General features: G+C 37.8%; 1 protein-coding gene across 1 annotated transcript; it reads left to right on the forward strand.

Moving 5' to 3' along the window:
* Nucleotides 1-11649: 11649 nt before the first annotated feature.
* LOC104271471 (protein FAM188A) lies at nucleotides 11650-21409 on the forward strand (the record flags this gene model as incomplete). Its single annotated transcript, XM_009866153.1, has 5 exons — nucleotides 11650-11722; nucleotides 12066-12138; nucleotides 15822-15909; nucleotides 19065-19136; nucleotides 20329-21409. Coding segments are annotated over 5 exons (456 nt in total), but the record flags the coding sequence as incomplete, so codon positions are not given.
* Between the last annotated feature and the right edge of the window lie 1269 nt (nucleotides 21410-22678).

A 22678-nucleotide genomic window follows, 5' to 3' on the forward strand; every position in this document is an offset into this window, starting at 1 on the left:
TCGTTTGCAAAGCCTAGCCATGATGATGATGCTAACAATTAGGAAGAAAATACCAGCTTTCTTAGTATTTAACGTGGCATCAAGTGAAGAATGGAAAGAAGGGTATTAATTTCACACAGTAGGATATGTCTTTCCAGAAAGCATTTAAGTGCAGTACTGTGCTCCACTGTGCACATCAGGCTTTGGCATGACTGTGTGTTTATGAAGGAAATAAGGCAGAAGTATGAGATGCAGCCTCAGCACATGGAGGGGAAAAAAACCCCGGAGTTTAGTTTCCATGTTTTTTCAACAAGTACATATGCATGACAGTCAAAGTTTCTAAACCAGTGCAAGTTAGTAAATAAACCAATTTAGGACAGCAAATCGTATATTCATAGTCAGAGTTTATCTGCATGGGATTTCAAAAGAGAAATATTATTGAGTCATTTCCACACAGAATATGTTTTGAGTCCCAAGATCTCTAACCCACTGTCTTCCAAAATGTGTAGTTTAATATGCTTGTAGTGTCACAATGAAGAGACATGATGCGTAAAATGAATGATTTCTTCCCATATTTAATATATCATTATTTGTAAGTAGCAGGTAGAGGTCACAAACTATGGTAGTGCCAGGCTCACACCATACTGCCTCTGTCTTATCCAATTACAGCCTAATTGCAGAAACTGTTGGCCAGATATTCCTTTAAATACTATTTTACCTGTTAGTAGTGAGACTTTGAATTGGAAATCTGGTATTCGGTACATGACCAAAGAGCAGTTCCAGAATTAGCGTATGAACAGATGGTGTGCCCATCCTGTCTTCTCTTTAAGAAATCGAATGTATTTGAATGGTTGTTAATCTGTGCTTGCCTGTTATAAATACATATTCTAGTTTGATTCTTCAGATTCTTTCTCCCTTTTAGAATTTTTCTTTCTGAAAAAGTAAGATGTCTTGAAACCACAGATGTGTTACAGAGCTTATAAAATAATTTTAAATATTGTTACTGAATACGCATTAAGAGATATTTTGAAGTGAAGTATTCTTGGGCTAAACAACAAGGAAATTATTTTGTGACCATTTTCTGTGTCTTTGCGTTTTTGTTCCCCAAAATGTCTGAAGACCAGATGTTCGTTCTGAGTGGGACACTGTGCATCCTTGGGAAGTGGAAGATGACATTCGTTTATTCTCTGTTCAGCCTGCTTTACTCCTGTGTTCCCAAACGCTGCTGACATAGATGCAGGGAACTAGAAACATCAAGTGACACTGCCAAAACGACAACACAGGCTTCAGTAATAAAAATATTCTTTAAAATAGCAACTGTGATAGTCCTGTTCTGAAACGTTATGCCAAAATGCTTTTTGCAGACGTGGCAGACTGAAGTTATGTAGAGAACCTGTGTTTCCAAGAGCCTTCAGGTAATTTTATAAATGGCAGGAACCCATTGGAAACAGTTTGAATTTAAGCTGTTGTTCAGTGCAGAGACCATAATGCATGTGACAGCTGTTGAACCCCTGGGAACGTTACAGTGAATCCGCACACAGCTTCTGATGTCGTCCTTACTAGTACAGCCACAAAAACCCTTAGCAATATGTTTCTAACCAGTTCTTGAGAAGCATTAAAAAATTAGTTTTTTATGCCTCTCATGTCTCCTTTCATACTGGTACCAGCTTGGCTGTGTACAGAGTAACATCTCTGACCTCTTGATAAGGCAGCTCTGCTTCTAGGTTAGGATATATGAATGAATGTGTTGAAAGTCTAGATGTGGAAGCAGGAAAAAGTACTAAAACAGGGGTGGGGACTTTCTGAGGTGGAGGAAGCTTTTGACTCTTCCTAGCAGAGCTGATATTTAAGATGTTGTCTTAATTTTCTCTCTATTTCTCCCCTTCTGAAACCTAACAAGTTGCATTTTACTACCTGTCTGAACAATATATTTGTTTCTTTCTAAAACTGAAATAACCTCATGTTTTCCAGTGTTGGTTTGGTTTACGTAAGAAGCGTATAAAATCTGCTAATATATTTTCTCAGATTAATTTGTATTATAGAGAGTCTAGTGCCATTTTTGGCACAATTGACAATTCTCTAGAACTTTTGCATACATATACATTCATACACGTACTTCAGAAATTAGAGAGGGTTGTCAAACTTGTCCATCTGAGTAAGTTAAAGACACTCTGGTATTTAACCAGTCTCTGAAGTGTTTTTCTAAGCGTAGTTAAGAAAACTGAGGTAATTGGTGTGATGTGAGATGGTCTTTATAATACAGCTTTAAGGAGAAAAATATCACAAGTTTTGTATTAATTAAGGAAATAAACATACTGGTTTTCATAGAAGCTAACTGATCTATTCTGCTGATACTGGAGTTAGCTACCAAATACAAATAGGAACATAAAAGGCAATACTGCTTTTATAGTATTTGAATATTTAGTATTTTCTTCATATGGGTATCAACACACGTGCATGTAAAGATTCCTTAAAATACTGCTTACTAATACAAAACGGCAGTGGATTTCATTGCATTATTCATATATTGTTTTCTTAATTATTTCACAGAGCTCATACATTTTACATGTAAAGGTAGAAGATACTACTGTTGAAATAATTAACCAGGCTAATAATTGTGCTTTATAAAAAATTTTGTCACATTTGAATTATGAAATAATTAATCTGTTGATGTTCAAAAAATTTCATCATTCTGGAACAAGGCAAACCAGAGAGTTTTCATCATCCTAAGAGAAAATTTTTTGACTGAAGCTGGAAACTGAACACTTGAAGCTGGTTTCCAGCATGAAGTGCAGCTTTCAGTACTGCGAGAGCTGTATTGAGGAAGATTTGAATTTCTGCCATACGTCTTCACTGGCTTTGAGCTCTGCTGTCAAATGTAGGCTGAAATAGTGTTAGGTATAGAAATAGTATTTAATACAGGTGTTAATTTTTTTTAATGGAAAAAAGGAAGCATGATCATAGAAGCTAACGACCATCTTGAGTGAATTACGTTGTGAAGTATTTGGAAGTCATAAACCATGGAATTTGCCCGTTTCCAGTTCAGCTTCTCTTAGGAATAAAATTTGACATCTGTATAGCACTGTATTCTGTCCTAAAAGAAAAAAAAATGTTAAAATATCTGAATATGGCAGACAACAGGTAACTTTAAAAGCTACCATTTGAATTAAATTTGTCATGGAAGGGTAATAAATAATTTAGTAATTAGATAGATTTCCAGTAGACTCAGATTTGCTGACTACTGGTCTGTAATTCCAGTAATGTGTTTTTGCTTTCAAAACAAAGACTTTACTCTGTGATGATGAGCAAAACAAGTTGGTAACTGTGAATCAAGGATAGACTATATACTTAATCTTTGTCGTTTTACAGTAAGCTCTTTTAATCTGTCCCTCAAAACAGGGAACATAGTGAAGAAGCTCTTTTTTTTTTTTAACATGTCAAAAGTGAATTATTGCCACCTTGTAATCTTTTGAACTCAAATACCAACATCTGTGACATTGTAACTGTTAAACATGTATTCGCTCTAGTTTGAATTCCTCATTTTTTTTATTTTGAAAAACTGCAATGCTGTGGCTTTTTTTGTTGGCTGTCTCATTAAACCATCCTCTCCCACAGAAATGGAGCATATATTGTGGTTTCCATAGCTTAGCTGAGGGCATGTTAAAAGCCCTGCTTTCCAGATGGATGGGCTGACAGCATGCCCACTGTAGATTTCTCTGCTATTAATTCTTGCTCTTTGGTTTGTGTTTGCTTTTCCTCCACAGCCTCACCCCATACTTGGATCAAGTAGGTTCCCTTTTCATTCCGGGTAGTGTGGGTGAAGGTGAAAAAGGATTTGAATAAGTAAGTAGTCATGTGTAGCTTTCCATTCTGCCCTGTGGAGAACTCTCCTCCATTTGCAGTACCGGTGAGACCCTGTAGAGAAAATGCAACGCTTTCACTTGGAGTCACAAGGCAGAGGGCAACTGGAGCCAGATTGTTCCCTTTCAGCTACCTTGTTGAAATAAATTGGTTATCATGAATGTTTCTCCTCTACTCCTTCATGAACACTTTTAGTTAAACTCTTGTCATTTTTTGCTGTTCTGAATTAGAATGCCAGTATTTTGTTTGCGGCCCTGTGATGAGAACTCTGCTACCTTGGAGGTTGCATCTCAGATGGACCCAAAGCCTGTCTTCAAGGCTGCAGAGGACACAGCACGTGGTGTTTGACACCTGCCCTTCTGAAGTGGAAACAGTTGTGGCTGCAGAGCTCTTGTATAGTGACAGCTAAGTTAAGGAGCTTTCCTTCAGTTTCTCCATCTACAGCTCTCGAGCAGGAAAACCTTTTACTCCTTCGAGTACACTGTGGGTATTTTCCTGTTGTTTGACATTTTTTAACGCCTTCTCTCAGAGAAGAGAATATGCTGCAGAGCAATCTCTGTTCCCCCAGCCAACACAAGAAAGGTATTGTAAGCAGTCTGTGAAGGGTGTTTCCATCACTGCAACAACTACAGGCAGTGGCCCTTCCAAACTCTTGGTGCAGGTCGTGTGCCTGAGCACAAATGGGAGCTGTAAACTAGTCTGCGTTGGCCACCTCTCCCTAGAGCTGGACTGGTAGTCTTTCACACTACATTTATGTAAAATAACATCAAATGCTTCAGCATTGACTTTACAGGTAAGAGCTCTAGGATTTGATTTGCTTTGTGGCCACAGCATAATTCTCCAACTCTGTCCCTTTTCAGGGACCCTTCACAATAGTCTGCCTAAATTGACAGTGGATGCTGTGTTGGTGAGTAGTGTTAGAACCAGTAATTGCATACCTCCACAATGTCAACATCTATTGAGTGATGCTTAAGAAGAAAAAAGATCTATGTCCCTTCCATACCTGTTCAGTTCTTTGTATGATGGTAATAACAGCCTCCATTTCATGTCTTAGGGTATCTTACTCTTTCATGATTTGACAATTGGCTCCTGGGAAAAGATCTACAAGGAAACTGCTATTTAATTTCAAGCAGTGCCCAGGTTCTATTTAATCTTTATCTCAGTGAGAATCAATAACTAAATTTTATATCACTGCAAGACTCTGAACCTATTTTTACTTCTGTAGTGATGGCAACTTTCCTACTTCGGAACTGATACCAGCCTATGTTAAATTTTATTCTTTGTTTCACTTCCTAGCCAGTCTTTGCAAGTGAAAAAGTATCTGACACTTTTAGGACAGGTAACTTGTTTTGTGTATGTGATGGTGCATATGACACTTCTGCTCCTTGGCTCCAAATAAGGCTACTTCTGTCTGTTTGCCCTTAGTTTAGTGGGTTGTTATTTCTCAGGCTATAAAGAGCATTTCATCAGTTCTGGCTTTGGTAGCAGGATCCCTTCACCATTTGAAGAAGAAACCTTTTCTTTGTCTCTCTGTCCTTGGGGGTACTTACATTGGATGTGACGCTTACAGATCTGGAGGTTTGTTGCAAATGGATTACAGCCACAGGAAGAATTGAAGTTTCATGTTCTTATTTCAGAGCAGTGTCCAGTTTGAAATGCATTCTACGTACATGTGAAAGACCTATGCATCCAAGTGACAATGACATGTAGTACATCAGTAGGATTGTGTGAAGTGTCTTTTCTCTTTCAAAATAGAATCCCCAAAAGAACCTTGCAGACATTTAAAATCAAATTTCTTTTTGAGCCAGCTCCACAGTGAGATTAAGTGAATTACATGAATTCTTGCCTTTACACTGTGCATCAGGTATTGCTCAGGTAGTCTCAGTATTATGATTGATCTGAGTTTTATCTTTTTACTTCCCATACTGTTACAAACTGCCATTTCTTTCTTAGTTGTGTTTCTGATGGCGTATGTGGTTGAAGAGATGGTTGTATTTCAGCCAGTTTAACTTGTCCCTTGAGTCCACTCAGAGTAAAACAGTGATTTTTTACATGCTTGGAACAGTTCTGCTGTTAGGACCTCAGTAAGTTGACCAGAGTCCCCACCATTATACCTGGACCAGGAACGGTGCTTAAACTATGTGATCCCTCCAGACTGAGTATGTTCACAGCACTGGGTTGTGAATGGCTGTAATTGGATGAGGCCTTCTGTTCCTCTTCACCATAAATGATAGGAGTGTGCAATGGACTCTGTTCCACCCTCCTAGGTGGATCAAAACTTCATTTCAGTTTGCTTGGTAATCTGTTCCTTCCACATCAACTGCAATTATTTTTACATTCGCACTTCAGTTGAGTCAAAAGGTAAGCGAAAGTCTATACTGAGTCAGCCTATTGTTCTACTCCTAGACCTATGCTTTTACCAAATGATTTGTTGGATTTCTGGTCTGATCTTTTCCTGCCATCTGCCCCCCTAACATCTGTCAGAATGGTCTGTAACTTCACCAAATGTTTTGCCATCTCTAAAGCCCCCAAGACTGATGTGAACGTTAATAAAGTACCGTTCTTTGAAGATATGTAAGGTCACACCCCTGGGTAGTTAGCGAAACAGTACAGCTCCTTCAAGTCATGTTAATTTAAAACTACATATGGAAGCGCTTCCAAGTCAAAACATATAAGAGCAGCCCATGTGAAGCCTGCCCTCCAGCAGCTTGTCTCCTAGACCTTTCCTTAAATGTTCTTACTTTCCCTTTCCATCTCGCTATTGCACCTTTCTTTCTCCCTCTCACCCCCCACATAAATGCCTGCTGTAGTTACCCACCGCTTGTCCCCTTCGATGGTCCACCCAACAGCAGCCGGGCATGTGGCCACAAATTGGGCTTGGGCCAGCGGGATTTGGATGGTTTGCCTACCTGCTGCCCAGTGCCGTGACCCGTGGCAGGGATCTGCCCTCGCTCTTGGTGCGCACAAACCAATACGTTTCCTCCCTGCCTGGCTTCCAGTTTCAGTAACCAATCATGAGTCTCTGTTCCCTCTGTGCAATAAAACTGAAATTGGGCAATGGATTGGGAGCTCGACTGGAGAGATGGGAATGGATTTCAGACATCCCATCAACCCTGGTTTGTTAGGAAACCATTTTGGAAAAATTGTTGGCATGAAAGCTGCTGGTTATAGCATAGGAAAATACACACTTTTATCGGTGGTACGAGCATGTGTTAAATAATCTATATTCTTGCAGCTCTGAGTAAATTATGGCAAGTGTTAAATTATCAGTGTTTCTATATTGTCTTTGGGCAATTTTTTAAGGAGGAAGTCGGTACCATAACATAGTTCTGTGTATCACTCAACAGTGGTGGTATGGGTCTGTAAAGCAGTCTGTATGTGGACATATTTCATTTTCAAGGACAACAGGTCTTTCAGGGAGAGATCTTTGTAAAAATTCTTAGCCAAGATGTCAGTGTAGCTTAGCCATTCTGTTCTGCTTTTGATTTGTAGAATGAAAACTTCTGGAATGTTTTCATTAAACTTATGAAGAGTATTTTTTGCCTGTGAGCATAAACATGGGATCTTAAAATAACTGGTACTACTGATGAGAATAACTTTTCAAAGTAATATAATATGACTTGTTTGTGTATCACAAGAGCCAATGAGTGAAACATGATTTTTGGGACATGCTGTACTTAGTATTGGAAATAATTATTACAATTAACCATTGATGGGATTCCCTTATATGGAACTTCCAATGCATGGGATACATCAAAATACAATTCATAAGTCTGGGCAAGGGGGATATAATTTGGCACAGATGAAGATATATCAGCTTGGGCAGCTGAAGTATGTTTTTGTTAGATGTTTGTCACATTTTCAGCTTTGCTGCCTGAAGAAGATATGTTACTTTTTTTTTCCCTAGCTACAAATAAGTGGACCAGTTGAACTTTTAGTTTTCTGGACACTGGAAATGAATGACAAGCTAAGTTAGAGGATGCATGGGATTTGTATATACAGGATTAAAATCTTGCCTTTTTAGCTGTTTGTAGAACAACGTCTTAAGTGAAAAGTTACAGTTGTTTGGAAGGTAAGAGAGGGTGAGTTTTTTGTTGTCTCTCCAAAGCAGGTAACTTTTCTAAATTTCTTACTGGAATAACTTGCTTAGAGCATCAGTAAATCACAGTTAATGAATAGAAAGCATTGATACATAATAATTGGGAGGTTTTACCATATTTAAAATTTTAGTTGAAGGACTAAAATGTTGGAGAATTTTCAGTGTTAAGTAATGCATTCAGTCACCTGAAGGTCTCCTCACGTACACATGCACTGAAATAGCTAAGGACTTGAAAAATTACAATGCTGACAGAAGTACACACTGTTTGCTGTTGGACTATCAAAAAAAAAATATTGGTAGGTGCGAGAGACTTTTTTTAAAAAAAAAACTGCTTTGTGTAGCATGAAACTTTGGAAGGTATTACATTAACAAGATAATTTGGGAGGAGGGAGGACAACACAAATTATAGTCTTTATTCTGGGATTACATTAAGATTTTACAGAAAGAACTGCATACTTGTAAACCAGAGTAGAACTATGTAGTTTGCATTTGAAATAGTATGTCTGTGCTGTTGAAAGTTATTTTGGTTATACCCTTCCTTAACCATTTTAAGAGTTCCCCCTGGTTACACTGGTTCCATGAGCTGCTAGTTTGTTAATAAGAACCTACCATGAAAATGTTCCCTCTTTAGAGTTGAATACTGAATATTGAAGTCACAGATCATTTTGTTGTTAATAAGCTCTATATGTTTACAGCATCATCCGTTTTAAACTGAGGACTAATTGCAGTAGTTTACTGAAATCATTGATAGTGAAATCTACTCCTCCTTAGTATGTTTTGTAATACTGACCCCAAAATGAAACTTAGTCCAGTTCTGGAGTATGCCAAATCATTTGAAGTTGGTCACATGTTATCAAATTTTATAGTGTGTGTATGTATCTGATGTAATCATACGAATGTTACCGTTACAGCAGACTGTACAACTCAACAACTGCACAATTTCATACATGGTTTGGCAATGTGAAACTGACTGTGTTGAGCTGTAGGTATTATTAAAGTAGTACAGTGTCTTTATCTGCAAAGTACTTTTAGAAAGGTTTGGAACATATGCAAGCATGAAGATACATTATTAAAGTACTGATTTTCTCTAAGTGTTCTCGTTATTCATTTATAAAATCACTAGAATATTTTTCATTAACTAGTGGCTTTGTTCCAAGTTAGTCATACATATGGTTCCTTAAAATTGCATTATTATAATACTGAATTAATATAAAAATCTAGTTATATTTCCAGTATATTAAGTAAGCAATTTACAAATTTTTCACACAAGGAAAGGCTAGAAGGACAAAGGGACTTCTCCCAAGTTGATTGCTTCTGCGCGCTTTCTCACTTGGAGCTCTTGGGTGCAGGATGATCAGAGAAGTCGCACAGGACAGGAGTTCATCTGCAACAAGCCTGCACCTGCCCTAGGGCTGGCCTCTGCCGTCCAGTCCAGTGCAAGGTGGCACTTGTGCTGCACGAGAGCTGGTAGGATGGACCCAGAAGTAATTTAGTCCTGATAAGTCTATCACGTCTCAGGAGCTAGGAGAATTCTAGCAGACATGATTCACCACATCCTTCTATGTTAGTGATTTAGCATATTGAAGAGCTGCTTTTTGGTGTAAATTTGTGTTGCGTCTAGACCTGGAATCCTGCTGTGTGCAATTAAGTGTCCTCGGGATGTGATGAAAGCTGTTTCTCTCCTGGTGGAGCCAACACTTGAAGTTGCGCGCTAGTGGGCCTTACCGAGTGCCTCGCCTGCAGCGTGGACACAAGAACTTCCAGCACCTGGCCCTCCTGCTGCCTGGTGGGCTTCTAGGACTGATATTCAACACAAACTTCATTGCCACTAGAGATGTGGATACCCCTTCATGCATCACAGCAAAGTGAACCCTGATCCTTCCATGCACTGCCTTACTTCAGAACGTAGATGTTTGCATTGTGCTTGAGTGGCAACGGAGTAGCCCTAGGCAGTGAAAGTATATAATGGGCTGGTGGTCTAGAGGTTTGATAGACAAGGCAGATGTCTCCTAAGTTTTTGTCTAATATAATCCTGTATAATACCAAATTTTTGTCTCTCCTGCACCCGAAAATGCAGGGAGCTCTGTAACTTGCATTGTTTGCACCTTAGGCCAGTATTAGCCTCAGCATTCATCTGTTCAAAGTAAAACTGTTGCCTGTTATTTTTACGTGTATGTTGTGTTCCATGTTTTCCCTGTTGGTGTTTCCTAAGCAGCTGGCTTTCATTCATAGAAGTTTTTAAGTATATGCTGGTTGCCATTAGGTGTGTATTTAAAATTCTTGACTGATTCAGAGTCAGCTATTAGGAGAAACTGGATAAGAGTGGAATTCTGGTCAAATGTATGACTTCCTTCTGTTCTTTCCCTGAAGCAGTTCTCCCGATCTCTTAAACGAACAGTAGGTCATTATGCATCTTTTAATTCTACATTTTCTGATTTCTGTGGCTTCGTTCAAATTAAGTACTGCAGACTTGTACAGTTGAGAGCACAGTTCACTATTAGCACATACAGGTGTAATAAGAGGATGTTGTGATTCTCACTCTCAGGAAAACCAAGGTCATCTTCAGAAAGCAAAGTTGAGCTGAACTAGAAATAAACAGAAGAAAGGTTTATGTATACGTTATAAAACAGTGTAACTTTTTGATTTGCAACAAATGGATCTACTTAATGTAATATGAACAAAAGCAAGTTTCCCACAGTTTAATGTTATTCATAGTAATGTTGCTCTTTCTGGAGTTTTATGTTTCGTTTTCATAGTGTGGCAGGTAGCTACATTTTTCACTTTGACAGGACAAAAAGCTATAGAGGGGGTATTGTCACATGCGGTGTTTCTCTCTGAGCAAATTTTTCATTTTCCTTTCTATGTGAAAAATGACATAGTTGATTGTAAATTTGCAGGAGGAAATGTAGGATTTTAAGTACTCCTAGCAAGCAGGTTTTAGAGCTCTATTTTGCAGTTTCATGTTGTGTTTGAACAAGTCTTTATATCTTTTAAACTAAAGGGTGTCTTGAATAGTGCATTTCTTGCCCTTTATGTCCTCTTTCGTTTATCATCAATAACTTTCAATTTTGCTTTTTTGATAATTTTCATGGCGTAAAAGGAGAGCTTGATTTTTTGCAAGTTTTTTAATAGGATTAGACATGTGCCTCTGTGTACATTTTGGAAAGCATGATTGTATTTGAGATTACTAAAGTCATAAATAAAGCATTACAGTAGCTGCTGTTGAAATTATGCTTTTTCATGCAGCTAAAAAAATTTGTGTTCTTCCAGTCTGTGCAATGGACTTCAAAACAATCTCTCAAAACTTTCTATCTAAATAATTTTTGTATATTCAATGTGTGCATAGTGTACTCAGTACATTTCACTGATACATGTATGTGTGTTTTCAGATATAATGAATGATACTTTAAATCTAAATCTCTCCTTGTAGTCTCCAGTTAGTTTTTGTGCCAAAATATCTGCATGAAAAGGCTTACATAAAATTTATCTAGAAGTCTGTGGGATAATCTTTAACATATTTCTTGATCATTTTGTGTCACTACCAGCAATATTGCCAAATTATCTTAATTTTGCTTCTGTTATATTTAAATTTTCATAAATTTGAAGTCAAATCTGATGTAATATGACTAAATATTTTCTTAGTATTCTGTATCTGAATTAAGAATATTCTGAAAGTGTTTTGCTTGTTTGTGCTTTTTTCCCCCACTAAGGATATGGCCCTTGTTGCTCCCGAAGCACCTTCAGAACAAGCTAGGAGGGTTTTCCAGACATACGACCCTGAGGGTAAGGGCTGTGCTCCTCGTTGAATCCTAATCAAAAAGGGGAAAATGTACGGTTATTAATCCAGCATGGCTGGTGGGGATGGAGATTGCTGTGAAGTGATAGAATTCTTTGCAAGTATTAAGCTTCCAAGTTTATGAATGATAAACCCGCAGTTTCTGTATTGCACTCAGGTTTTATTGAGTGGGAGAGAAGTGTTTGAAGACTGTGCTACTTCTGGAACCCCACCATTTGTTTACAAATGTTAGAAATAAAGAGATGCGGTATTTATACTTCTAAGGAACTTTTCTACTTCTGGAAAGCATTTTGTTTCTTTTCCTCATGAGAAGCTTTGCTACTTTTTCAGATAATGGTTTTATACCTGACACTCTGCTAGAAGATGTAATGAAGGCTCTGGACCTTGTTTCAGATACTGAATAGTAAGTGTAATAAAATGCAAACACTACAGAATCATAGATTAACCACATATTAATTATAGTTTAGGAATTTTTCTGATCTTTTTCCAGCTTGCATTCTAGGCAGAGACTGTTACTTTGAAATGTATAAGTCAGCTTTAAATGAGATGGGAGAAATTCAAATTAAAATCCCTTTAGCTTTGGTAGTGATACCTGGACTTAGTGCATTAGATACTTAGACTTAGTGAATTACTGTATATTGAGGAGACAGTGGTGAATTATTTCTGTACGCTAACGAGGGTGAGGCTGTGTGACAAAAGCCAACCAAAGTACTTGGGGGCAGACTAGCTTTAGATTACCACTGAATCTGTCTGAAGCTGAAGCTACTTCAGTAATACTTTCATTTCCGCCAACACTCAGTACCTCGTAGTGTTTATAATTGTCATTTGTTTCCAGAAATGACACCTTGATTCCTAGGATTAGAGTTAAAATTACCAATTTTAAAAAAGTAATTTGTTTTAGATGTTGTGTGAACAGACAGGACTAATAGTCAGTGGCAGCAGTTAACCTTCGATGTGAAAGCTTACCGTATTTTGCTACTAAATGCTTAACCCAGAAAGGAGAGCTATGTGCTTTAACTTTTTTACATTTCCAAAAGATGGTTCTGCTCTTTCATAAACATATGGTCTAGTTTATTGGGGTCTAAATTGTTCCTGTAGACTGCAAGTTTACTTACCATAGTCATCTGAGATATGATCGATGCCATTTTCTGTCATTTCAAATGTTACAAAGTACGACAAAGTTTACTGAGCTGTTCTCTGTGGAATAGGAGTGAAAACTGAAATCAAGACACCCAGGAAACTAAAAACCAAAGGAAATACACGACAAAAAGGCTAGCATTTGTGTTATGTCAATAAGCAGGAAATCTGCAAAAGATTTTTTTTTTTAAGGCAGAGGAAGAAAAAAGCTCTAGTTTAATAGGTTGAGAAGCTTTCTTTTGGCCTTTTTGTTCTGCTGCCTCAGTAAAAAAATGTGCAAAAGTCTTCTTTCTGCATTCAGCAGTTTTTCCATTTGGCTGTTTGGCTTTCAGAGTTTGTGGCATAGCCCTGCCATATTTTATTGTGCATAGCACATTGAATATAAATTGATGTAGGAAGAGCCAGTCAGAAGGCCTGCTGTGTTGAAAAGCCAAGATCAAACTGTGGAATATTCAGTCTTGAAAAAAAATGTTGTTTGATACTAATGTCTTCAGGACCTACTCTGTTTTGGTTCTAGATGTTCTGTCTGTTTAATATGGAACACAAGTATAGACGACACATCTCAAATAGCATACAGGCTTTTCTGGTTGTTTTTTGTTTATTTGTTTTTAAGTAGAATTAAAGGCATTGTTTCCAAGTGTGCTATTTACATTTTTTTAGCAATGATGTAGTCCAAGGCTTTAAGCGTCTCATAATTTCAAGATGAATAACGGTCAGACCTGCTTAAGAGTTTTAAGAATTATAGAGGGGAGAAACTTCATAGAGCAGTGATGAATTAACAAGGTGGATTAGCCATTTCAGTACTGAATGCCATTGCATTTTCCCTAAAATTTTCTAGTCTTTTAGTAAATACATGTGAGAACCCATCTCTCTTGTTTGTTTTGTCTGTTTGGTTCTAAAAACCATCTGATACTCTTTAGGGCGATTCTGTCAATCTGGGTTTAACTAGTTTTAAAACATTTTATCTGTCTATTTGACCAGTGCTGGAGGCTTTAGTCCCCACACACTTTTGAGTAAATAACGTACAGAAGGTATCAGTGTCATCACCCCAACACTCACAACCCCTTCCATTAAGACACTAGATGTCGTGCTGAAGCGACTGAAGCATGTACACACGCTCATTTTGGTACCTCTGCTGTAATATCCATACCACTGAACAGTGTTAGCTATTCGTTGGGTGAAAAAAGCCTCAGTTGAAATATACGGCAGTCAGATTTTATGAAATCTTCCCTCCTGCTTAATTGGTTTAATTTTGTACACTGTCCATACTTAACAACTTGGTATGGCTCTGCATTTTTAAGCAATTTCTGCATTTCGTATATAGCTTGCTTTAATTTTATTGCATACTTTTAAGTGCATTTTCAAAATTATCTTTACTTAAATCTTCCTTGGTTCTGTTTACAGACACAGGTTTTTTACAACTCTGTTACAGCATTTCAATAATTGGAGCAGGTTTCAAATAGCCTCTGAAATATCTTAAATTTTGTACTTTGAAAGCAGTAAGAATAGAAGGATTAAAGTCCAGTATCTTGCAATCCCGCAGTTGTAGTTTCACTTGTGTAGTAGTATTTCTGTATTTTTTCAGATATTAAATAAACATAGTTTATATGATATTGCATTCATTTATGAATTTTAAAGTTCTTCCGAGGGCCTTAAAAGAGCTACTCTCTTAAGAATCACATAACGTATGTATATATGTGCATTGAGGCAGAAACCGAAAGAAGCCAAATAATTTACTGCTAGCACTATGTTAGGACCAAGAAAGGAAGCTACTTAAAAATGAACACATGTAAGTGGTAGCCAAAAGGATAAAGTGCTTACATGTAACAATAGTCAAAATGACCTTAGACACCTTCTGCCTGCAGATGCGGACGGAAGAGACCTAGGTGATTAAAAGCCTGGTTGGTAAATGAGGCAGCTGTGACAGCTGACAGGTTCAAAACATAAGATACTTATTCCCAGAATCCATAGCTGAATTTTAATTTTGTGAGTGGAGTTTATTAAATGTCACAAGTGTATATGGGTTCAAAGCCAATTAGGCACATGCATGGAAAGAAAAAATATATATCTTTGTGTTTTAGATGCTGTCTCTCACTGAAGATGTCTTTAAGCAGCAGACTGTTGAAAATGGGCAGGGTAAACTAAGGATATCGCTGTATGTCTGCCCTGTTGGACTCTCTTGTAGGCATCCACTACTGACCATGTCAGAAACAGGATACTGGGCAACGCGCTCCATTACTTTGACCCAGCAAGGGTATTCGTGTGTACAGGACAACTTGTGACTTAGGCAAAAGGATAGGTAGATGCAAATAGGTGTTTAAGCGATGCCTGTGGAAATATATGACTTAACTAGAAATAGAAAGTTGTAACTGACATTCATTTGTAGTGACCTGAAATTACACCATATCCATGCAAAAGGCTTTCAGATTAGTACTGTTAGTATCTCCATTACTTATTGGGTTTAGCTTCTTTGATATCAAGGATATGACGTAAACAAGAAATGTATCTGTTAATTTATTTTAGTGTACTTAGAAAATCTTGGAGGCTTTTCAAATCCCCATTTGAAAACAGGTTGCTTGGCAGTTACAGAGCCGCATTTAAAAGATGACTGTTTTGTGTATCTAAGTTCAAGAATGCTTACAAGACAGCAAAATGCGTTTCGGGCCATAAACTTGGGTTTACGTTACAAGGTTTTCAAGTTATTTTACCAAATATGGTGGTCCTTCAGAATTATCACTTAATTTAATTTAAAACAACAGATTACTTTTATTTAAAAATAACCATGTTTTGGCAACTTGCATGCCATTCTGGTGCAGTTGTCACTTAGGATTAAAAATAGAACAGTATTGCTATACTTGGCAGCCAGTACTGTGGTAGCACAGCATAACTTAGTCATGCACAAATAAAAATGTCTTACTCACACTTTTTTATTCAATATTTTTGTCATAGTGTAAACCTCATGAAGACCAAATTAGACCCAGAAGGACTGGGCATCATATTGCTGGGTCCCTTTCTGCAAGAATTTTTCCCTGAGCAGGTAATCAATCTAGTTTTACTGCTGAAGAGTATTGTCTGTTCTGCTTGTCTTTGAGATTCATTAAACACTTTTGTTAATATCACGGAGCTATTTTTAGTAGTAAGTATTGCATTCAATACATCTGACCAGCAAATAACTTCTTGTGTTAGACGACAGTCTGTAGACTTACATTTTGCATAAGGTGTCCACGATACCATCAGCTTTATGCTGGGAGGAAACTCCATTGTAGCAACAAGTTCTGAAATTCACTTCAGGAGATATATAATGATCTTGCATATGAAATTGAACTGGTTCCCAGTTCAGAAAGTTCATCAGAGTTTTCTTTTCTGAGAATAAATGGTCAGATTTTTATCAATATTACAGATGTCTGCTATAATTGCTAGCAAATGGAAAGAGGCTACAAACATATTTAGAATTATTTTTATTAATAATTCTAATAATGTAAACTTTTTGACAGCTTAACAAAACATCATTATAGAATTACATTTAGCATATGTGGAAGACAGTATGTCTGATAGAAAATTATTTTCTAACTCTCAATCTGTTCCATAAATTCATTTAAAAAGCGCCACCACCGAGACACGTGTGTTAACCTGGCACTGCTGTGCTCTTCTCCCTTTGCCCTGTGTGAGGTTTTCCTCCCTTCATGCTACTTCTCTCCTGCCACCAGGAACCTCTCTGTACAAGTATGTGGTAAACCAGGGAGCTGGTGCAGATGAAAGCTCTCTTTGCAGGTTTATGGAAGCTTGTCCCATGGCCATGCAGATGCTTGTATTGGCAGAAGAGAGAGTGTTTCCCTGGGGACAGAAAGATAGGCTGGTGGAGGCAAGACAAGGGCTGAAACGAGTACTTTTGGGAGACTTTTATAGCTTAACATGTCATTGAAACTCTGTGGCTTAATTTTTACAACCAAGGAAATGTGAAAGTAATAATTTTAGAATGCCTTCAGCAAGACTCTTTTTGTTAAGGGTTGCGCAGCACTGTTGGATGTAGTGTTCTGTACTATGAATCAATCTCGTTGTTCAGAAAACATTAGAACTGCACGGCCAAAGATGGTAGGGACTGAATACATCATTAAGAGATGATTCATCATCTAGAGGAAAAGGAGTTAGAGTGTTCATTTTCGCTGGATCTACAGAATCACATCTGCATAGTGTATTTGCCAACTGTTTCTTCTTCCCTTGTTTGTGTATCCAGAAGTGGAAATGTCTTTACAATTGAATATAATTTAATCTTATTTCTTACAATTATATTACACTTGCAAATCTGGAAGGCTCCACTGCTTAACTTCAGACCCCAGATGCTTGGAATGAAGTTCAGACAGCCAAAGCACATCCTTCATAGCTGGCTGTGCCTAAACTGTCCAGTTCTGCAGGCCAGAGGTAGCTGGAGGGGAAAACAGCCATTGTATGGGGCTGATGCTTCTGATGCCTGTTGCCGAAGGGCATCACTGACTGAAGAAGGGCAGCTGGAGAAGGGAGCGTGGTGGAGTCATGGACAGATCTCCTCCTTAGTCACCTAGAGAGTTGGTGGGGGAACTCTTTACCTGCTGTAAAGTTGGAACCCCTTAGTCAGCGCCTGTCCAGCAAGTACTAATTCTCTGCTGCACACCATTCCCCACCACTCAGTTTTGCCTGTGCTTTTGAACCTTTTGTTGCTCCAGTACAAAATGTGGAAAGTGGTACAGCTTTGAACAATCAGCACATTTTGGGCTGGGACCTGCCAGTTTCAGTTACTGAATGAATGCAGAAGGCACAGGTGTGTTGTCCAATCTGTCTATGCTCTGTGAATCAGATAGCAGCAGCCCTTACTCATATCAACACCTCGTTTAGAATACTTTCTGAACATAAAAATCTGCAGTAATGAAGATACATGTCTTTAAAATACTGTGAGGAAATAACACGTGCCGGTGATGGTTGGAATTGTTCATGTTCCCCTTTATGCAATATTTGAACACTTAGGTAGTGCTCAGGAGATCCGGATTCAAATTCTTCTTTACTGTAAATATTCCAAACCACATTCTTACTCTCCTAGAAAGTACCTCAAAAGCAGGAAGGGATCTAAGCTTTTCTTTTGAAATCGTTGGCTTAGAAGAAAATTATTCAAAGATCATTCAGCCTGAAAGAGCAAGTCTAACTATATAGTGCTTAGGGCAGTCAGCTGGAGAGAGGGATTCCTGAATTCCCCTGTAGCCCTTTCTTTGGGAAACAGTTATTGCACAAAATTCTTAACAACTAGGGGACAGGAACTGGAAATCAGTATTCTCAGGGAAAAGAATAAGCATCCTCTTTCATTCCCAGCAAAGCTTGAATTTATTTATCTCTGTGAAGCAACTTCTGTAAGTAGAGTTACCATTTACCTTCCTTTTCACCACCCTCCCTCCACTGAATAGCCTGGTTGCTGTGAGAGACCTGGGCACAGATAAGGTTTTGAATCAATTTAAGAGGAGAAAAGTGCTTTTTCTAATCTGACGGGATGTACTGTAACCTGAGCAGATCTCTTCTCATTCCAGCTAAGGCTCCATGTACTTGAAAAAAGGATAAGCTTTTGTTTGGAGCCTGGTCCAGTAGGCATAAAAGAGATGATATTACACCTGATTTGTGTTTCCTGATTCAGTGAAATTCAAAGCCTTTCAGTCCTTTTAGTACTAAAGCAGTTAAACACCTGGAATGGTAAAGGTTGACAACTGCAAGTACATCTGCTATTAGACCTCAGCCGAACAGGTGTCTTCACAATTAGTTTACAGTTGGGCAGGTGTGGGCATAAGTAAATTATGTTTTAGCTCTCAAATGGAGGGTTAAAGTTTGGATCTGGGCCTTAGTAAATATTTGACTTGTAGTATCCAAAGAGTCAGAAATACACACAAATGTGGTTACAACATAAGGTGTCTGACTGAAGACTTTAGGACTGTTTCTACATGGTCAGTGCTGAAGTTCTAGTTCAAAGTGTCCAGATGAACCCATAAAGTCATTATTTGCTCTTGGGGGCATTACCCATTAATTCACTGGCATATTTTTATTATTTATCTTGAGAAATAACAGATGAGATGAGAAACTTAAAATTAACAAAATCTTCAAAATTATGTCACTTAGAAGAAGTACTTTTTTACAGTTTCCGTGTGTGTCACATGAGATTAACTATCTTCTTTTTGCTAGGACTCGAGGGTTTCTGAGTCGTTCACTGTTTACCATTACAACGGACTTAAGCAATCTAACTACAATGAAAAGGTGAGATTGAAGAAGCTTAAGTTTAGCCCTGCATGCAAAACTGACTATAGTTGCCACCAAAATAATTTAACTTGAAACAGACTTTTTACATAATTACTATTTGAGTAAGTTTCTTCCAAAATTATATACTTGGAATTGGAAACTTCTTTGCGCTCCTGATTATTGTGTCTTAGCTAGTATACTGGATTGATTAGCTAGACCTCATCTCGTAAGCGATGCTTTTGGTATAGAGCACTTCTCGTATTTATCCATGAGAAGTGGGAGCTGAACTGTAAAGGACAATGGAGATGAAACAAGACAGACTGCAACTTCTGTAAGCAACTCTACGTTGAAATTGATGTGTTTGGATTTTTTCATGAAATCTTTTAGTAGTCCAGACTCACATCAAAAAGCAGTATTTTTTGGAACCACTTAGTTGGGCACAAAAATTACCTGTTTCAGCTTTCTTGGAAGGAGGGGTATACATGACACACTGTGACTGCTTCTACATTAGTTCCTCAGGTAGCATTTAGGGTAGAAGCTTGTAAGGCATTAATAGACATGAGGAACAAAAATGACTTCAAGAAGATTCTGAGAAAATGTCTTTGAAATATCTTGGAGTTAAACCCTTAAATTTACCCCTGTGAAATCTCCAGCAGTTTCATACTCCAAAATGTAGGCAAAAGTATTCAAAGATGCATTTATCTTTACTATTGAACATATATACATAATCAAGAAAATTTAAAGAGAGTTTTGTTTTCAAAGAATTCTGCCTATAGCATTTTAAATGTTGTTATACGAATAAAGTTGATTTGCAACAGAAGTTCCATTTCATGAAACTTCCATAAAGTCTAAGGAACACCATCCTTATAACAATATCAAACTTCGCAATTGCAACCCTAGTAGATCTATTATCACAGAATTTTTGCGCTCCATTTCCTAGATTATTTTTTCTCCCAGTTTTGGCCTTTTACTGTCTACTGAAGTAAACAGTCAAATGAGTATGGCCTAATCAGGATTTTCAGGCACTTGAGTCTAGATTTTTTCCAACTTCATACTGTATTTCAGTTTTTAAAAAAGTAAAAGTATGTAAGCTTCATAGACTTGATTTTTACAGTAAAAAAAAAGTATCACAAAAAATCATAACCTGGCGAAAATAATCTTACAGATTTTAAACACATGTAGGCTGACATAATTGGTTTTATTTTGGCAGGTCATGTACGTAGAAGGCACAGCAGTTGTTATGGGATTTGAAGAACCAATGTTACAGACGGACGACACCCCTGTAAAACGCTGCTTGCAAACCAAATGGCCATACATAGAATTACTCTGGACCACAGATCGATCTCCTTCGTTAAACTGATGCGTTGTGCTTAAATGACATACTCCGACCGAATGCGTGAATGAGGATACGAGAATTGGTCTTCGCTTGGGAAGTGGTGTACTTTGACTGTGTGGAGTTATACACTGGTATCATTGATGAATTGTAAATAATGATTACAAACACTTTTTCAGTGTTAATTGGAATATTTAATTTTTTAATCAGATTGATTTCTATTATAATAATTTGTCTTTTTTGGCCACTGTAGTACTGTTAATGTGAGTTATCCTAAAAAAAAAAAGAAACCCTTCTTATGAAGTCTTTAACATTGTTTTGCCATCTCCTGAAGATTTGAAAAATGTCTGATACTGCATAATCTGCATATTAGACATCAGATCTTTAAAACATAAACCATACTCAGCTTTCTCTGAATCATACAGGCATGTTTTATTATATAAGTTACACTGGCTTACATTACAGTACCATAATGTGTGGACTAGACTGGCCTTTGCACTGGATATGTTTTAATGAGTTTAAATTTCCTGTGGTTTTTCCTAAGACCTAATTTTGCCTAAAAAGCTTGCACAATATGACATAAAAATGATACATTTTTAGTAATATTAACAACTGTAATTCATAAATACTTTATCAGCAGTTGCATATTACTGCAGGTTAGTTATTGGGCATGTTAAAAGTGAACAGAAAATCTAAGGAAAAATAGATGTATTAATATTTATTTGAATTTGTATAAAAAAAAATGTAAAAACAGCTGAAAGAATTTCTTGTTCTATTATCTTTAAGCTATTCAGACTTATAATATTGCCAAATACCTCTTCTCAATTTGTCCAAACAGCAGTGTAAGCCAGCATTATTGTATGTGTTAAGTGCATGAGAACATCTGTTATTACATTATTATATTCCTTTATTTATTATCAACTTGTTAGCCCTAAAATAAAATCTTTTCCTTGAATCACAATATATTGGTTTGAGTTTGGTTTTAATCGAACTTGTTAGCTCTCTCTCTAAGATGATGAAGAGGGACCATGGGTTTAGAAATGTAAGGTTTTGAGTTGGACCAAAAAAAAAAAGCTAATTCATTGTAGCTTCGCATGGAATCATTACTTTTTAAATTATAGGCAGATGAAATCAGTTGTGACGATTTTGTGCTCCATTTCCGTGTTTCCAATAAGGAGGTAATGATTTTACTTTTGCTTAGAGAGCAGCATGACTTCAAGAGGATTTTGCCATGCAGCCATTTACCGTGTATCTAATTGCTTTTAAGACTCAGAAGTCATAAATAAAATACCATCAACATGTATGAAGCTGCTTCTGTGTCAGATATGTTGGTAACCTTCTACTCTCAAATTCTGGATATGGCACTGTCTCAGAAATTTTGTTACTCACTTTTTTAAGGTCTGTCAGCCTTTTTTTTTTTCCAAGTGCAGACTGTTTAGTGTAAAAGCAGAGGTGTGCTTTTTATGAGAACTCTTAATATATCACTGATGTGTTTGCCACATGCCTATAACTATTACAGCAAATGGAAAAAAAATAGACTCACAGTGTAATCAGTGCTCAGTATGGTAGAACAGAAGAGAATAGTTCATCGGGAAGGGACCATGAACTCTAACCTAGTCCATCTACCAGACCACTTCAGGGCTGACCAAAAGTTTGAGCATGTTAATAAGGGCATTGTCTTGTCTACAGAAGAAGGCAACTAGAAGGAACAAGTCAAAGGCCAGGAGAGCTGCTATCACATTCTTGAAAGATATCAAGGATGAAGGCCAAAGGAAGAAAAGAACTCTTGAAGTACAAGGAAGAAGATGATCAAGAACACAAAACAATTCAGGACTTCTTTCCACAAAAAAGACATCGCCATAAGCAGAGTAGTAGCAAATGTCCATCGGTGCATCGGTAGGGAATGGTGAGGGAATCCTGCAGGCTCTCTTTGTCTCTGCAAAGTTCATGCATAGGGAACCAAAGCCTTTCTTTCATCTCTGGCATCCCCACATCCAGTATACAGTCTGGATGTCCAGATGAATTTACAGGGATGCCCAGCAGCGGTGCCCAGTGCGTGGGCAGCAAGGGCAGGGAGAGACCCCTGGGCCTCCTAGGCACAGGGACTGCCCCAGGGCCAGCACCTCAAGGCCCTTCCTCCAAAGGGCACTGGGCAGAGGGGCGCTGGGTGGGGCTGTGGTGAGTGGAGCTGGGCAGGGGGGTGCATCACGCCCATGTCACAGTGACA

This window comes from Apaloderma vittatum, unplaced genomic scaffold (assembly GCF_000703405.1).
Source record: "Apaloderma vittatum isolate BGI_N311 unplaced genomic scaffold, ASM70340v1 scaffold4993, whole genome shotgun sequence".
In the NCBI taxonomy this organism is placed as follows: Eukaryota; Metazoa; Chordata; class Aves; order Trogoniformes; family Trogonidae; genus Apaloderma; species Apaloderma vittatum.